This window comes from Dipodomys merriami, unplaced genomic scaffold, assembly GCF_024711535.1.
Source record: "Dipodomys merriami isolate MVZ:Mamm:240054 unplaced genomic scaffold, mDipMer1.0.p SCAF_31, whole genome shotgun sequence".
In the NCBI taxonomy this organism is placed as follows: Eukaryota; Metazoa; Chordata; class Mammalia; order Rodentia; family Heteromyidae; genus Dipodomys; species Dipodomys merriami.
Window position 1 is genome coordinate 8,692,493 of NW_027204604.1, and position 14,117 is coordinate 8,706,609.

At 49.3% G+C, this 14,117-nt stretch overlaps 1 protein-coding gene across 1 annotated transcript in view; it reads left to right on the forward strand.

Annotated features, from left to right (window-relative positions):
• Nucleotides 1–14,117, forward strand: part of Plxna2 (plexin A2) — a 218,193-nt gene that overhangs the window by 184,696 nt on the left and 19,380 nt on the right. The window contains exons 14-19 of the mRNA XM_070041595.1: nucleotides 4,463–4,580; nucleotides 6,338–6,474; nucleotides 7,770–7,937; nucleotides 8,068–8,161; nucleotides 12,500–12,739; nucleotides 13,839–13,982. Coding sequence (XP_069897696.1) covers nucleotides 4,463–4,580; nucleotides 6,338–6,474; nucleotides 7,770–7,937; nucleotides 8,068–8,161; nucleotides 12,500–12,739; nucleotides 13,839–13,982 — 901 coding nt within the window. The remainder of the gene's footprint in view (nucleotides 1–4,462; nucleotides 4,581–6,337; nucleotides 6,475–7,769; nucleotides 7,938–8,067; nucleotides 8,162–12,499; nucleotides 12,740–13,838; nucleotides 13,983–14,117) is intronic.

Here is a 14,117-nt window from a genome sequence, read left to right on the forward strand (position 1 = left end):
GGCCCCACCAAAGCTAATGGCGACCCTAGAAAATCACCTCTGTCCTCTCCTCAAGGCCTGGGGCAGGCAGGAGGCAGCGAACACACCCTGTGCCTCGCCGATACAGCCCTGGTTTCCAGCGGCGCCCAGCTCATTACCACTCTCGAGGCTTCGGAGTTTGTTAACATCATTAAACCCTCCATCCCGGGCAGTGAGCAGCAGGCACTGTCATTACAGATGTCTGCAAGAGATGAATTTGGCTAAACGGGCTCTGTGCAGAGTCCCGGGCTCGAGCAGGATTAGCAGGCATGGTAATGATTCACCATATGCTTGTGCCTTGCCATCTATCACTCAGCAATTAGGTTCACGTTGGTTAAAGGGCCCCACTTAGTCCTGCAATCAGCACCCCACAGATCTGTGGAGGGCCAGATGATTCCATCACAGGACATTTTTTGGGCAACAGGATGCAGGTTGAGGCTGCAGCTCAGCCTCGGTGGGGACAGGGCCCCTGCATGAGGCCAACTCAGCTCTGATCCTCAGAACCCTCCCTCCCATCTGCTTTACCTATGAACTCACAGAAGCTCCATCGGTGTACTTCCTGTCCTTAGAGCAAAGCACCATGGGTACAACTCCAACAATTGGTGTTCCATGGGAGAAAGGGCACCAGATTTGTGCCAGGAGACTGAAGGCCAAGCCATAACTTGACTATCAGTGAGCTAGGTGACTTTGGGCCAGTCACTTTGTTCCTTGATCCTTTATAATGTCTATCTGGAAAGTAAGGATGTAGGAAGAGATCTCTGAATCACTTCAGTGGTCCTTATGAGACACAACAACATGCACCATGGGACCTCCACTCACACTGTTACTGGTGGCACTAATGTGTCTCCAGACCTGCCCTGTCAATCAAGAGCCACTGTCAACCAAGAATCTTCAAATATCAAAGCTGAAAAGTTGTTTGGTACAACTCTTTCTTTACAAGGAGAAAAGTTAGGTGCCTCTAGCTATTGCCGTGTGTGTGTGTGTGTGTGTGTGTGTGTGTGTGTGTGTGTGTGTGTACGTGTGTGTGTGCACACACACGTACACACACACACACACACACACACACTGATCTTGGGGTCTGAACTCAGGACCTGAGTGCTTCTTTGCTCCAGGCTAGCACTTTGCCACTTAAGCAACAGCTACACTTCCCTGCCGGGGTTGGCTCTGAACCATGATCCTCAGATCTCAGCCTCCTGGGTAGCTAGAATTACAGGTGTGAGTCACCAGCACTTAGCATAGTACATAGTATTAATAGTATATAGTACTATTTTATTAATAGTACATAGTAACACTTAGAGTCACTAGGGACACAGGGAAGAGACAGAGATATGGAAGAGCCTCCAAAGTTCAAACATAGGACCCAACTTGTGTGGCCTGGAGGAAAAGGTAGCATGCATACCACTGATCCACAACGAAGAGAATAGGAGAGTACAGTCTTAGGAAAACAGCTGAGTCCATCCCCAAACCCTCTGCCAAAACCCTCACCTCTGTCATTTCTCCTCCCTGATAGACATCCAGAGCCTTCCATTAATAGTGTCAGAGGCAGGCACAGTGGTTCATGCCTGTAGTCCCAGCTACTTGAGAGGTTCAAATGGAAAGATTACTTGAGCTCACAAGACCAGACTAGACAACATAGCATGATCCATTAGAGAGGGAAGGAAGGAAAGGAGGGAGGGAGGGAGGGAGGGAGGGAGGGAGGGAGGGGAAGAGTGGGGAGGAAAATTCTAATATCAGCAGAGTAGTCAAGGGTATGAGGTTTGGAGGCAGGTTAACCTGCACTCCAATCAATGTTCTGCCGCTTTCAGAACCGTGTCAGAATGACACTATCTCTGAGCCTTAGTTTCATTTTGTGCAAAGTGGAGGTGACAAGACTTTCCCCATTGTGGCAGGGCCTGGAGATGTTGTAGAGCCCTATCTTGTGAGGTACATCCACCACAAGCACCTTGCAGCCAATGTTAGGACGAAGGTGTAGAATAGAACATGCAGTGGTATGACGCTCGCCACGCCCCTTCCCACTCCCTACAGCACCCTTGCCTCCTCTTGAGCTCTTCCCTCTCCTTCCCCTACCCCAAACTCAGACAGGTGCCTACAACAAGCACTAAGCACATCTATCTGTACCCTTCCCTGTAGGCATGGAGCCCAGGAATGGAGGGGAGAGTCGGATGGGGCTAAATTTCACCCCCATGCTGCTTGATTTCCTGAGGATCTTTGTCCTCACTTCAGACATGCCCGCCCAGACTCCTCTATAGCCCCCTGCTGACTGAAGCCTTCGCCCCACTCATTCTCCAGGTGGTAGAGCTCCGCTTTGGCACTGAGGATACATGGGCTGCTCTTGCTCAGCTTAGACATTCCAACTCCCATCCATCCATCACCCTTCTTTCTCCCAGATGCATGGTGCAGAATGCTTATCTTTTAAAATATGAACCCTGAGGAAGAATGTATCTTAGGAAAGACAGAGTGCTGTAAGAGCCCCACCTGCTGCTAGCCCCCTCCAGGGTCTTCTTTCCCAAGAATGGTTCTTGCCCATGACCTTCACATGTCCTCACATTGCCTTTCGCCATAAGCCTGCGATGATTCTTCCTGCTTGTCTTCTGGCAGACTACTCCTGCAGAGAGTCCTCAGGCGATGAGTGAAGAGCAAGGGAGCCCTGATTAGAAGAGAAGGAAAGGCTTATCTGTTCCCCCACCCCACCCCCACTACCCACAATCCACAGCTGCCTCTCTCCAGGCGCTCCCAAGGGTGCAGGGTATGGGTTGTAGAATAATAGCAGACACCCCCAAACAGGAACAGGGCCAACACCCAAGAAACAGGATGGGAGAATTGTTACTCCAAGCAGGTAGCTGCCTGAAATTAACCACACACAAGAACCTTACATTAAGCTTCTCAAATGCGCCACTAATGAGGTTTAAGGAGACGGTTACGTGACAAATACTAATTGATCATTACTATCGTGCTGACGTGGGTTCATAATTAATTTATTTATTCATAGAGAAAGGGAATGGAGAATACTCTTCCATGCACGTTCAGTTCTTTCTTGTTGCATCTAATATGCTAAACGTAATAGGACAGTTATGGCATGTTAAGTAAATATTCGCTCGGAGTGAAAGTACTTATTCAGGATTAACTGTTATGAAGGAGATGGAGACCAGCGGCATGCCGTGCGTGTGAGCATGCGGCATATTTGTTTAATGCAAGTTTTATTACATCGAAATGAAATCTCTGTTTAGTTACCTTCCTTCCTGCAGAAGCTGTTCAGATAAGCATCACTCGGTTAAACATGGATCTTCCCCACCGTGCCAGGATAATGCTAGGGATTAGTGGGGAGGGAACTCTGCTTTCCGGGGCTCCCCCCCCTAAGCAAACATACCAGGGACACCACACTGCTCTAACTTTGCAATGGTGTGGGAAGACAAGAGGAGCCCTTCTCTCCCGGAGTCCTGTTCCCAGCATCCTTTTCCTTTTCTTCTGAGCCTGAAGGCTCTCTCTCTCTCTCTCTCTCTCTCTCTCTCTCTCTCTCTCTCTCTCTCTCTCTCTCTCTCTCTCTCTCTGAACTGCTCCAGCCTTGCAGTTCCAGGAAAGCCCCCCCCCCCAGGACTTGATTTCTTAAGTCCTCCACTGGCTGCCCTTTCTAAAAGGCTACTGTGATGAAGGATACCAGGGTCTAAATGGACAGGGTGACTTATGTCAGGTGCTGGGGAAGTCACCAGTAGGGGTATTGATCGGGATTGCTCGGGAGAACTCAGCACACCTCCTCCTTCCTGCACTCCTGCTAGCACGAGGCGTGACTTCCAACCCAGGGCCCAGTCATCTGCTCCCCTGCCAGCTTGTGTGCTCAGCCCTTGATTAAGTGGGAAGCCAGTCTCAACACCCAGCCTAATGAACGAACTCTGCACCTTCCTCCCGTTTGCTCACCCCCAGCCTGCACATCTCCCATATTGCTGGAGCTCTCCCTATCTCACCAGATTATCTGTCCACTTGTAAAAACTCACTGTAGGCCAATGGGCCACAGTTGAATCCGAGTGCCAAACGGGCCCTCAACCTGATCTTTTAGGGAATAATACAATGTTGGCTTTTACATAAAAGAGTACACTAACTAAAAGGTTAATCCCTAGATCTCTCTGCTGGACATTCAGTTTATTACACACACACACACACACACACACACACACACACTAGCTACTGCGGTGATCAGAGACCTGGGCAGCATCGCCCACAGGACTTTAGTGATGATCCAATCCAACTTCCTACTGTACAGATAAAACTAAAGCCGGGAAAGGGAAAGCACAGAACCCAAGGGTGCACAGCTAGGTGGCTGGCCAAGCTGACTCCTGGCCCAGCACTTTGACATGGTTGTGATGAGCCATTTACTATAACTGGATGAGTGAGAGGGGCAGGGATGGAAGCCTGGCCCAGCCTCTCACCAGAAGGTTTGCTATCTCCTCAGGATCGTCTGCGAGATGGGCCATGCCCTCATAGGAACCACCTCTGGGCCCGTGCGCCTGTGCATAGGGGAGTGTAAGCCAGAGTTCATGACCAAGTCCCACCAGCAGTACACCTTCGTGGTAAGTATTGGGACTGGGACTGGGCCACAGAGAGCAACAAAGGCACAGGTGTACTCTCCCAGAGAGACCCACATGCCGTCCCAGGTTGGGCAGTCCCAGATCTTTCAGACTAAAGACCAGAAAAAAAGGAACGTGACCTCATTGCTTACAACCCTATCATTCTGGAGTATAATGGACATGGGAATAACAACAGATGTAGAGAACCAAGTCCTAACAAGCCACAGCACAGAAGCCAAACAAAGCCAAATGCACCCTTACTTAGAAAGTAGATGAGTGTAGGGGAACCTGCCATTTGTCCTCCAGTGTGATATCTTGGTCTTATTCCAGCCCAACAAGGATGAGCCCATGAGGGGGTCTAATTAAACAGGTCTATATTGACCTACCTGAGTTGTCTCCTGCCAAGGCTATTTTCATGGGAGTTTAGGAGAGTCGCTGAATCTGGCAGAGGCATGTCTCTATGTATAGGACCAGGAGAGAGGCCATCAGAGATGGTCACTCTGTGTGTCAGTGTGGTTACACACGTGTATGCCCTGTCACACACTTGCATGCTTAGACAACAGGTGTAGCCTCCTGAAGGCTTTCGACAAGGCTGGCACTGGCTTCTCACCGAATCAATATTTGTTTCTGAGGACCTGGTGCCTGCCTGGGCTAAATTCATACAAAATCAATAACTTGCTTCTGGGATCCTCAAGTCCCTTTTTCTAGCACTTACCACCATTGCCACATCAAGTACTTCATTAAAAAGTGTTAACACTAGCGGATGGGTTCAAACCAGCCTTGCTAAGAGTTTTGAAAAAATCGTTAGGCCACAAAAATTCTCTTCTCTCTAAAGCATTTTAACTGCTTATTTTTAGAGTTTCCAGACTCTGGCGTCTCATCTTGGCATCTAGCTTTTACTCATGCTTTTCTCTCTTAGTTGGAAAGAACCACAGCCTGTCTGCTGACAAATATTCCATCTCCCCCACCCTGGGAAGATGAGAGGCAAAGATAGAAGGACAAGATGGAGAGAGAACTGTAGATGACACAGATGGGAGGGGTAATCTAGCCCACCCTCCTCCCTTGACAAGGGAACAAGCAGATGTCCAGAATGATCCTAAACTTTGCCTTGGGGCCTGCAGCTAGTGAGTGGCTAATGCAGGCTAGAATTCATACCTGTGCCGTTGCTCAGTTGAATGCCCTTTACATGCCCTTGACCTGTAGGCAATGAGTTTTAGGCTCACTGCTATAGTTTTGTGAATTTACTAGAAACTCCCATCCAGTTGACCCACACCCACTTGATGAGAGTTGGAGAGGCCATGTCTAACATTTACTGACCACACCAGAAACCCTCACATGCTTACGGAAGGACAAAGAAACCTGTGTATGGGCCATTCTGGGAGCTATCGCTTCTCAGCAGCCCAACTTAGACAGGGGTGCTTTATTCAGCCTTATCGATTTTGTGCCAAAAAAATCAGGACAGGTTCTAGATAGAGAAGCATTTTCAAATGATTCTCAATTTGTAAACTAATTGATAGATTAGTCAGTGTCACTTCCGCTGTCCTTTCAGTGTTATGAGCACAAGACTCCCCAGGGAGTTAATTAATTCCAGCACACTGTCCTCTGCCTTCCCTGGAGATACTCTCAGAGAGACCCGAGTGAGCACCTGGGACTACGAAGAGCAGGAAAAGTACCTCCACTCCAACACGAGGATAGTCTTTGTGTCCTCGGGTCTAGCCTGGGACCTAAAGTTGTGAACGTTTTTCTGCTTCTTTCCAAAGAACCCTTCCGTGCTGTCACTCAACCCCATCCGAGGACCAGAGTCAGGAGGTACCATGGTTACCATTACAGGCCATTACCTTGGTTCTGGGAGCAGTGTGGCTGTCTACCTGGGCAACCAGACCTGCGAGTTCTATGGGTGAGAAGCACTTGAAGGCCAAGTAGGCCATATGTCTGAGACATGTGTATGCATGTTCCTCTGTGTGTTTGTTTAGCAGCTTGGCCTGCCGATTCCATGTTACCTCCTGGGCCCAAGCACTGTCCCAACCATTGTTAGAAATACAGACCACTTGTCAGTTTATGTCCTATAGATCACTTTTTTTTTCCGGTTGTGGCACTTGAACTCTGGGACTGGGCACTGTCCCTGAGCATTTCAGCCCAAGGCGAGCACTCTACTACTTGAGCCTCAGCGCCACTTCCAGTTTTCTGGTGGTTTATTGGAGATAAGAGTTTCAAGGCCTTTCCTTCCCTGGCTGACTTTGAACCGTGATCTTCAGACCTCAGCCTCCTGAGTAGCTAGGATTACAGGTGTGAGCCACCGATGCCAGGCTTAGATCACAACTTTTAAAGGTCACTGAAAAGGACTCCTGTTGAATCTCTAGTCACCATGAGGAACTACATCCACTGAGTTCCCTAAGAGGACCTGGGAAATATGGAGGCTGCATAGACTTGTACTCTCAGCATCTCTTGTGCATTAAAAAAAAACAATCAGCCGGGCGCCAGTGGCTCACACCTGTAATCCTAGCTACTCAGGAGGCTGAGATCTGAGGATCACGGTTCAAAGCCAGCCCGGGCAGAAAAGTCCATGAGTCTCTTATCGCCAATAAACCACTAGAAAACTGGAAGTGGCGCTGTGGCTCAAGCGGTAAAGCGCTCACCTTGAGCTGAAGAGCTCAGGGATAGCACCCAAGCCCAGAGTTCAAGCCCCATGACCAACCAAAAACCAAAAAAGAAAATCCTACTCTTGTCAGTTATACCCGGGAGGCCTGGAAATACGAAGACCTGGAGAGAGTTTGGAAAGAATCCATAGATAAGAACCCAATTGGTGTAGTGTGACCCATCTGACAATCTCCTTGCACTATAAACTCTGCTGGAGCAATCCTTGTGTGCTTGTCACTGTGTGTGGTTGATTCTAAGTGGATATGTGTTGACAGCCTGATGCCTTGGTTTCTCATAGTCTAGAAAAGTCCAGAAAAGAAGAATTCCTCCTCCATAGTTTATGGAGCCCGGTCCTTACCCCACACTCTCTATCCAGCCCCATCCAACGTGCTCCCTCCCCGCTAGGGTTGGGTCTCAGGTGGGAAGGAGGCACTGATGGATGCCGATGGGGGAGTGTGTGCTGTCACGGGGAGCAGCTCTGACCAAGGGACGTACCTTTTCAACTTGAGTCGACCTTGCCTATCATTTTTAATCCTCCCGCTTCTCCCCCATCAGGAGATCAATGAATGAGATCGTGTGTGTGTCACCTCCATCATCCAACGGCCTGGGCGCAGTGCCTGTGTCTGTGAGTGTTGACAGAGCGCGTGTGGATAACAGCCTGCAGTTTGAGTACATAGATGACCCCCGGGTGCAGCGCATTGAGCCGGAGTGGAGCATCACCAGGTGAGGCGGAGACGGGGAGCTTTGTAAATGCCCTGCAGCACAAGGGCAGCTCGTGATAGTGGGAGAGAGGCGCACGGGAGCAGGTTCAAGGGAGGGTTTCCCTAACCAGCCTCTGCTTTGTTCCCACAAGTGGCCACACACCACTGACCATCACAGGCTTCAACCTGGATGTCATTCAGGAGCCAAGGATCCGAGTCAAGTTTAATGGCAAAGAATCTGTCAATGTGAGTAACCCTTGGTCTGGCCCTGCCTGACCAATCATTGCGATGCCATAGCCAGTAGTCAGGAAGGGCAACACCTGGATACTGGAAAGGGAAGTTGGTGTGCAACTCGGAGCTGGGATACATGGTCCCAAATAGCTGGTCCTTACAATGTAGTTGATAATTACAGTGTAATTTCTTGTCAGAAGATGATCTAGTGAGCATATAAAAGTCCTGGCTTCCGAGCTGATGATACAGCACAAAAGGGCTCCTGTTATAGGCTAATGTTCACTTGGAGGTCAAAAGGGAAGCAGTGTGGGAAGTGGAAGGGAACGCTGGCTCCACCCACAGACATTTCTGAATTGGAAGCAGGACTCCACCAGCTATTAGCTGCACATCCATGATCGAGTCATTTGACCTCTCTATCCTGTGCTGCTCAGCTGTAGATGCTAATGATAAGACCTAGCTTAACTGTCCAGCTCATGGCCAGCAGGTACTTGATAAATATTAGTTATTGCATACAGATAATTCTGGCCCAGATTGATCGTTTTACTAAGCCTCTTTACAAGGCCTGGCCATGTAATTTAAATTTTTCCCACTATGGATTTTTGTGATTGGTTTTCTTTAAAAAGAAAGAAAGTAAGAAGAGGGCTGGGAAGGTGGCTCAGTGGTAGAGTGCTTGCCTTGCATGCACGAGGCTCTGGGTTCGATTTCTCAGCACCACATAAGCAGAAAAAAAGCCAGAAGTGGCGCTGTGGCTCAAGTGGTAGAGCGCTAGCCTTGAGCTGAAGAGCTGAGGGACAGCGCTCAGACCCAGAGTTCAGGCCCCACAACCGACAAAAAAAGAAAAGAAAAGAAAAGAAAAAGAAATACTATTATTTTGATAAAGCAGAATGTCATGTCTTCTTATAAAGTTTTAAGTTCGTTCTGGAGGCCCTGTTGCCCTCCTGTTAGTCAACGTTTTCTGAAAGATTATTGTATTCATAATTACAATCCAGGAGGTGCTGTCACAGCCATTATTTTTGATGCATTTTTACTAGCATGACTGCTCCAACCTGCAGGGGCTTGTCAAGGCTAAGATGGAGATGCAGAAGATGGTATTGGGTCTCTGGTTTTATCCCTGAGACATATTCCTAGTATGCTGAGAGATTCCCTTTAGAAACTTCTAGCACAACACTGCAGGGTGATAGAAGGCTGGACCTGGAAAAGGCTCAGGGCTTACCTACTCCAACCCCCACTTACTGCAGAGCTGAGGGAACCTAAAGCTAAAATGGACAAATGACTGGTCCCCAGTAATTAAGGTGACTTGTGGCAGGACCAGGCTAGATAGCTCCCACGCTTCTAGGCTCTTCCTAACTAGACTGTGTGAAATGCTGTTGGGCCTGACATTCTGATCATGCCAGACAGGTGGCGGCACCTGTACCCATCACGGTTACCATCCTTTGGGCTAGGTGAGCACACACCACTTCTTCCAAGTCAGAGTTTGGTCCATGGGGAAAGCTAGAGCCCTAATCCATTCCCTTCCATCCCTCCCAGTAGCTCAATGTTCCCAGGAGCTCATACATCTGCCAAACCCCAGGTCCCTTAGGAAGAGGTAAAGGATGGGAATAGCAACAGTGAATGCTCACCTAGAATGGGTAAACCACCCCTCCCCTGAGAAAATCAGGTACATGTTTTAAAATACAGGTTTTATTATTAATCAGACATGGCAAGGCCAAAGACAGTTTGTCATACGCACAGATCAGATCCCAAGAAAAGGGGGCCATACCGTGCCCAGGGGACCACAAGGGGAAGCTGTAAGTCTGGAAGAAGACAGGAGAGGACAAGGGTGGTGTCCTCAGGAAAGAACAGGTGCTGTAGGATCCATGGACTACAGACTGGCTAGCTGGCGTCATTTCAGCTGGTCCTATCGACGTCTGAAATACCAGGGCTGTCCTTGCTTGTTCTTCTACTGAGTCCTGGGTGATTAGGGCCTGTGGACAGGAACTGGAGTGTGAAAGGAGGTGCTTGGGGGTTGGGATTGGGTCTGGGGTTTTGCCTTTGTCAGGCCTGCTGGCAGGCAAGCTTCTTGCTGTCTCTAGGAACTAGACAGTCCAGGGAAGCCAGTCAGCAGACCCCAGATGTGAGAACACCACTGTACAGAAGATAAAAAGGCAAAACAAATACCACACATGACTAACCAGGGTGACCCTCAAGGGCTCCAGCTGGGGTCCTGGGGAAGCCACTGGGAGAGAAGCCAGGGCAGGGAAGCTTCCTGGTACCTGACATTCCGGCAGAAGGCTCAGGGCCTAGACCCCTTTCCTTTAGTCTCCCCAACACTCATCATCTCCCTGGCTGCCCGCCAGCTACATACACCCCGATCCCGTGATCACAGCATTTCAGGACACTAAGATATAAGTCCACCTTCTGGAGCATTGGGCTTGGGGGGGGGGGGGGGGCGGGCGGGGAGACCCGAGCTTCCTGTCCTGGAATGGACAGGCTGACAGGCCTGGAGAAAAGGCATGTGGGAATTCAATGTCCGTCAGGCCTGTCCTCACTGTGGGGAGCTCTGAAACACTGCCCTATGCCTCTGCTTGTGGAACAATGGCAAAACAGCTCTTTGTCCCATGTGAGCCCTCGCCCATCTTTGGGGCCCACCTCGGATTTCACAGCCAACTCACTGGATATTAAGGAGAGCCAAACCACCAAAGCTAAATGAATATTTAGCAAATGGAGCACGACACAGCACAGAACAGGAGGCACACAGAGACCTCTTGTTTAAAAATGATCTACTTAGAGCCAGGATATAGCACAATCACATAGCACTTTCCTAGCAAGTGTAACATCCTGGGTTTGATCTCCAGAGCCAAAAGAAAAGAACACAATCATGTTTTATAATAATGCTTATTTGCACAGGGCTCCCTGGGCTAGAAACCTGGGAGGAGCAAGGGCATGGGACACATACTGAGGCTGGGGATCTTCCTTGCAGGGCCAGGAATGCAATTCTCTCATGAACCCTACCTTGCCTTTTCTGTGCCCCAATGTTCCCAGCTGCCTTAGGAGAGAGAGATTGAGTTGGAAAGGGGCCGCTGACATGTGTCATAAAAAGAGTAGGAACAGGTACTGACTCTAGCTACAGTGGGAATGGTACAGTGAGCTGTTAATTCAAACTCTTGAGTTCCTTCCAGACAGGGAGGGTTGACTTGGACTTTGAGGTTCTGATGTCGTCTATACAAGTATCCACTCTTCTGCAATTTCACACTCAATCTTGTTCCTGAACACAAAGACCCAGTGTGCACTTCTCGGCTAGACACACATGTGCGCACACACCCACACGTGTGCACATACACATTCACACAGACCTGCCAAGACAGCATGTACTTGGGGGGACTACATTCTCAGAGCTATCTCAGAGCCCCCTTGGCAGTTCCTGTTGTTCCTAAGCCTCCAGAACTGAAACTTGGTGGCGCTGAGTGACAGCCAAGAGGCAAGCGGGCAGACGTGCGGGTTTTCTTCCCCAGCTGTATGTGGTCTTGTAGTGGTTGCTTCAGTCTGGCTGCCGCCTTGGCCAGCCCCAGAACTAAACCACCAGAGGAGAATTGGCCTAGATTTTGCTAAACTGGGGGCCAACACAGCTAGAATTTTAAATGACAGACCAAAGTCTACCAAGAGAAAAAAAAAGAAAAGCTATTGTAAACCCAGTGCCAATTCCAAGGCGCTACTCCAGTGTAGGATTAAGGATCTGTGGCTAGGGAAAAGAAAGAGGCTCTGAGTAAGATGTGGCCTGAGTTACAGGATCCTGTTTACATATCAACAAGCACTAATTACACTTCTACTATGCCCTGGGAAAAGTGCTCCTCTCCCACTTCCTGTTACATACTACACACACACACACACACACACACACACACACACACACACACACACACACACACACACACACTTATGTACCCACATCCCCAGATGAAAGAACCAATGTTTCCCATCCATTCATTCATCTCACAGTGTCATGTCTCTATGGTGTCCCAGGGTCTCTGCTGGGCCCGTCTTATAATCATTGGTTAATTTGTAATCTACCCCTTGCCTCTGTGATTACTTCAGCCCATAGCCTGGCACAAAATAGGTGCTCAAGCAAAGTTGCATGTTAATGAATGCATGTATGCGTGCATGAATGACTGGAAGAGGTTTAAATACACCTCTCGCCTCCAAAAAGACGTCACCACCCATTTTCTTAAGCATCTCACATGCAATTAAGACAAGCAAGTAACTCCAGTGACAATCAGGAAAATCAGGCCGAGGGTAGGTGGGAGGCAGTGTGCCCTGTCCTTCCCTCCTCCCCACCCCAGTGCCTGGAACTCAAATGCTGTTTTCTGGGTTTCTTAGGTATGTAAAGTGGTGAACACAACCACCCTGACCTGCCTGGCACCCTCTCTCACCACGGACTACCGCCCAGGCCTGGACACTGTGGAGAGACCAGATGAATTTGGGTTTCTCTTTAACAACGTCCAGTCCTTGCTTGTTTACAATGACACCAAGTTCATCTACTACCCCAACCCAACATTTGAACTGCTCAGCCCTACTGGAGTCTTGGATCAGAAGCCAGGATCACCCATCATCCTAAAGGTAGGGGAGCACAGGGGGGCAGTTCCCAGCCCAGGCAATGAGGGGACAGAACACCCCCACCCCTCCCGCTCCCTGGCCTTCTGCTTCTTCTGTCTACACATATGGACCCCCAAATCCACAGAGCTCATTGATAAACAGCCATGCACTGATGATACCTTTGGCACTTGGGATTCTCAAGTGAATAATACTTTGAAATCTTTTTCTTGAGCACTAGGGGATAGGTTCTGAGTGGCTTGGCAGCAACAGATCTTCCATTTCATAGGCCATCTCCTTGGCCACGTAACCACACACACAGTCTTCTGGTATCACATGTCCGAAAGCCTGGTGGCTGCACCGTTTTGACTCATACCCCATTGTAGCTCTCCCTCCTCCCCCTCAATTTTCTTCTTGGATAGTGTTTTGTCTCTCCCTATTTCCTGCTTGCTTTCTTCTCCTTTCTTTCTGTGTCTGCATGTATGCACAGCTCTGTCCCTGAGCTTTTTTTTGGGGGGGGGAGGTCCAGTCGTGGGGCCTGAACTCTGGGCCTGGACGCTGTCCCTCAGCTCTTCAGCTCAAGGCTAGCGCTCTACCACTTGAGCCACAGCACCACTTCCGGCTTTTTTCTTTTTGCTTATGTGGTGCTGAGGAATCAAACCCAGGGCCTCATGCATGCAAGGCAAGCGCTCTACCTCTGAGCCACCTTCCTAGCCCCTCCCTGAGCTTTTTTGCACAAGGTTAGAGCTCTACTTGAGCCACAGTTCCACTTTTGGCACTTTTTTTGTTGTTTAATTGGAGATAAGAGTCTTATGAACTTTCCTGCCTGGGTTGACTTCTAACTATGATCCTCAAATCTCAGCCTCCTGAGTAGGTAGGACTACAGAATGAGCCCTTGATGCCTGCCATCCTTGCTTTCTTCTTTACATTTATTCCTCTCTTTTTTCCCTCTTTCTAAACTGTGGCTGACCATTAGAAAGCCCCTCCAAAACTTCTGTGGAGGGATCTTTCCTTGGTTTTCCCATTGCTGCCCTTCCCTGGCCTCCTTCAAATCTCTTTTTAATGAGGCAATTAACTCCTGCAGGCATGTGTCAATTATTCTTTTTAAGATTACCGTTCTCTACAGGGCAAAAACCTCTGTCCTCCAGCCTCTGGAGGGGCCAAACTCAACTACACGGTGCTGATTGGAGAAACCCCTTGCGCCGTCACTGTGTCTGAGACGCAGCTCCTATGCGAACCTCCCAACCTCACAGGGCAGCACAAGGTCATGGTGAGTGAGCCTTCTCCCTCCATTCTCACCTCTCCACCCCCTCCCTGTGTGCATGTGGCTCCATCTTCCAACCCACACCCTCTGTACCTCCTCACCTCCATGTCCTGCATTAAAGCGGAGAGAAGTGGAGGACAC